This window comes from Musa acuminata, chromosome BXJ1-4 (assembly GCF_036884655.1).
Source record: "Musa acuminata AAA Group cultivar baxijiao chromosome BXJ1-4, Cavendish_Baxijiao_AAA, whole genome shotgun sequence".
Lineage (NCBI taxonomy): Eukaryota > Viridiplantae > Streptophyta > Magnoliopsida > Zingiberales > Musaceae > Musa > Musa acuminata.
The window spans coordinates 25651849-25656200 of NC_088330.1; the positions used below are offsets into that span (position 1 = coordinate 25651849).

Below are 4352 nucleotides of genomic sequence, written 5' to 3' on the forward strand. Positions count from 1 at the left end.
ATATCCATCCAAAGACGACCTTAGTCTACACTAGTACTAGCCAAATATTAACCTGCCCTAATTAAACTATAATATGCAATAAAATATCAGGTATTTATAAAGGATTTGGACATTGATGTTGCATACACATACTATTTTTTAATAAGAATGTTTCTTTCATTCAAAATTCATAATCTTATGATTGTGCCAAGTGCATCTTACCCACTAGAACATCTACTTAAAGACAATAACAATGTGTTATTGCTTCTAATAATTTGCACAATTATATTGTTTGTGTTTCATATATATCAGGATCTCTTCTAACAACTAGAGCCTTTAGGATTTGTGATAGTTCAATCAAAATATTTATCATCGCATTAGGTCATGTATTTGAATCCTATCTTTAGCCCCTCTTTTATCTTTTATCTTTTAGGATGTTGAATGATATTTGTGTAAGCCTAATATAGTTTACAAGGGATGGGATGTAACGCGTAACGTAACACACACACACACACACCAACTTCATATATATCGGGATCTCTTCTAACAACTAGAGCCTTTAGGATTTGTGATAGTTCAATCAAAATATTTATCATCGCATTAGGTCATGTGTTTGAATCCTATCTTTAGCCCCTCTTTTATCTTTTATCTTTTAGGATGTTGAATGATATTTGTGTAAGCCTAATATAGTTTACGAGGGATGGGATGTAACGCGTAATGTAACACACACACACACACACCAACTTCATATATATCGGGATCTCCTCTAACAACTAGAGCCTTTAGGATTTGTGATAGTTCAATCAAAATATTTATCATCGCATTAGGTCATGTGTTTGAATCCTATCTTTAGCTCCTCTTTTATCTTTTATCTTTTATCTTTTAGGATGTTTGAATGATATTTGTGTAAGCCTAATATAGTTTATAAAGGATGGGATGTAACACGTAATGTAACACACAAACACAACACATACACACACAAGCTTATAAACATATCATACATCTATGACTTCATAGCGTGTCACTGGATATAGTATTATTGTTATTGCTGTTTGTTTGCATTGACCGATTGACCGATGGTCATCCGGGATAACAGTAGTAGCTAATACAATTTGATCTATTATTATGCAGCACATTTCTTGGAATTGCAAGTCCTCGAAAACTCACACTATGAGGTGCGGATGCGATATCAACAGGATTTATGACCACTGTGACAGAAAAATCTCCTTTGTTGAGACAAGTAAGGACTGTTTTAGACTTACCCGAGCTTACCGAAGAGTGAATCTTTTACTGTTTCACCGCACACGAGTAGTGACCAACGCTTTCTCTCATGCTGGACGGCCATTCCTTTTCCGACTAAGAATATTCTTCTTACATCGGAAGGATCGCATTCCTTCCTCTCCCGTTCCTACTCATGCCGAACCTCCCACTGGAGAAGGATCTCTTCATCTGTGCTGTGCTCACAACAAGTTGCGGTCTACTGTTCCTGCTGTTGTCCTTGAGATCCCCTCCTCCCCTCCCCGTTGAGGAAGTAGTTCCAATCCAAACTCCGTTTTCCTTCGCAGCTACAAATTCGTCCATCATGCTTACTTCCCCTCCGCGATGCAAAGATCCCATTGAAGCCGATCTCCCAAGTGTTTGGAAGTCAGAGTCTCTTATCTCGACTATTGCGTTGCTCTCCATCCCTTCCAAGTTTCCATGTGTTTGTGGCGATATCTCGATCTTGTTCTCCAGCTGGTTTTCCTCTTCTCCGCCGACGACTGCTGAATCCTCTCTGAGCGGCCCCATCTCGTCGCTATGTTGGATGTCTTCGACCTGTGGAATGTCCACCGGAGCTGGAGGAGCTGGCGGCTGCTCTGCATCCGTTACCACGATGTCAGCCCGGCAGAGCGGGCAATTCGAGTGCGACTTCAGCCAAGTGTCGATGCAGGGAAGATGGAAGGCGTGGCTACACTTTGGAAGCAACCGGAGGCTGTCGTCCTCCCGGAACTCGCCCAGGCATATAGAACAGTCGGTGCCCTCCACCAAGACATCACCTCTCTTGTACTTGCACAACGTGATTTTGTTGATCAGGGCCTGGTCGAGCCCGTGGGTTGGAGAGACATGCCACGGGTCGCCGCGGGATGACTGGCCAAGGTCATCGGCCAGCTCGTGGTCGTCGGCGTCCGATCGATGTTGCTGCCGCCGGAGCGACTCGGACGTGCAGCAGTACTTGGAGACGATGGCGTAGAAGCTCACGAAGAGAAAGGCGGTCGCGAGGACTCCGACGACTGCGATCACGAGGGGGGAGAAGGTCGTCGACCGTGAGCTCTCATCGGAGAGTAAGATAGGGGGAGGAGGCGAGAAGAAGGTGTAGCACCAGTGGTGGCAATAGATGCTGCATAAGCCCATGGAGCAGTCTTTTGGTGGCTCATAAGGAAGCCAGGTCTTCTGGTTTCTGGTGGTGACCATGGCCAACAAGAAAGCTGGAGGATGAGAGACTCCTCTCACAGCGAATGTGCTATCACTGAAAGGTCCATTTACAGGTAATTGGGAGAGAGGTAGACTGAAAAGGGAGTCTGAGCGAGAGTTCTTCTCATGCCGAAAGGATATTTTTGGGAAAACGATGAAAGAATCAAATGGCTTGATCTCAAAGCAAAGAATCGAGCTGCATGTTTGTTCGTTCCACTGTGGCAAGAAGAGAGAGGAAGATAGAGTTGCTTGAGTGTGATTATGGCGTGGGATGTTGAGCGAGATAAAGTGCATGTTGGGAGAATAAATTCCTCTCTCTCTCAACAGGTGGAATCACCACAAACGATCAGAAAGTTTTCACCCGCTAATTCTTTGCACAAATTGGTCACATCGCTGATATAGCAAAAGGAATAGCAGTCCTTATCAGCTCATCGTGTTTGAAGAATGGTAACGTGTAAATGACTTTTTTTTTCATAATTATCATAAATTTATATATATAAAAATTATTTTTTTATATTTTATATATATATTAAAGTAATTGATCGTTAAATCACATATTGATTGAAGATCCATATATACAAGGAATATAATAGCTTATCAATTGTATGTATTCATATTCATTTCTATCGGATTCTTGATTTGTTCCGGTTAATGATCCTTTATCATGCCCTTATAAGATTGAGTTTCTGTCATAGATGTTAATCTTAAAGTTGATCCTTTATCATGCCCTTATATGATTATTCAAATCTCCTCCAATTATAAATTTTCAATTATAGACATTTCTTCAATAATATCGTCTAAACTTTCATAAAATTCTCTTTTGGTTTGATCATCCAATCCAACTTGAAAAGCACAAACACTAATTGCATTTAAAACATTTGATCCTTTCTCAAATTTTAGATATATAATTCTATCTCTAAACTTTTTTACATCTATAATATTATTTATAAAATCCTTATCAACAATAATTCCTATACCATTTGTATGTTTAATTTATTTAGTATACCAAATTTTAAATGGAACACTATCATTCCCTCTAGATCTTTTTTTCCCTGCCCACTCAGTCTCGTATAAGCAAATAAAATTGATCATAATATCCACCAATTCTAATCTCCTTCACGAAAGTATTACTATATTTCAAGTTACTAATATAATCCCTTATTTCTATTAACTTCTTTACTCTTATTGATTCAAAACAATAAAAAAAAAACCCTTACCTACTTTGCACCACAATGGGTGCCAAGTTAAGTTGATCAATAATTTTACGCTAATTGTCAATAACCTAATATAACCATCCATCTTTTTCATTCGGGCTTAGATACCACCCACACCAAATTTAATCTATTTTTCCAATCATATTAGAATTCACAATATGTCATATTAGCAATAGATCCTCAAGTGGTCTCTCCTTTACTAAATCGGTGATACGATGTCAATGGATATAGATGTATTGGATTGCACCAGGTTGAGATACATGGTACTACAATACATCATCTACGAATCCAAACAAAAGTTCCACCTACGTACATAGGAAACCCTAACACAAGTTGCATAACATTTTATCAATCAAATCAAAGATGGCACATCCCACCAACATATGTTTAACCGAACAATGTTCACCAATATGTGACAGTCAGCCAAAATATACAATAAAAAATTAAAACAAAAGCAAGCACAATAGGAGTAATCCTGTGCATGAGCCTCCCACAAATGTGGAATCTGGAAATGATGAATGTATACAGTATTCAGAAAATACAATCTTAATAGTGTAATGATGCTCGCCGTCCCAAAAGAACTAAATGTCAAATCTATATTAAAATATCCACCTTCAAACAGTTTTATTTTCAGTCTCACCTTAGAACGAGAAGTTAGGTATTGAATCCAACAAATGTCCATAGCAACAAAACAGGAACAACAAAATA

At 38.9% G+C, this 4352-nt stretch overlaps 1 protein-coding gene across 1 annotated transcript; it reads right to left on the reverse strand.

Annotated features, from left to right (window-relative positions):
- Positions 1–985: 985 nt before the first annotated feature.
- On the reverse strand, positions 986–2644 carry LOC103981827 (E3 ubiquitin-protein ligase Os04g0590900-like). The gene has a single exon (XM_009398575.3). The coding sequence runs from the start codon at positions 2428–2430 to the stop codon at positions 1351–1353; it is 1080 nt and encodes a 359-aa protein (XP_009396850.2). The 5' UTR covers positions 2431–2644; the 3' UTR covers positions 986–1350.
- Positions 2645–4352: the final 1708 nt, after the last annotated feature.

What these genes read in the sequence shown, in the direction of transcription:
- LOC103981827 (XM_009398575.3), bottom strand. Translation starts at nt 2,430, where the DNA reads ATGGTCACCACCAGAAACCAGAAGACCTGGCTTCCTTATGAGCCACCA.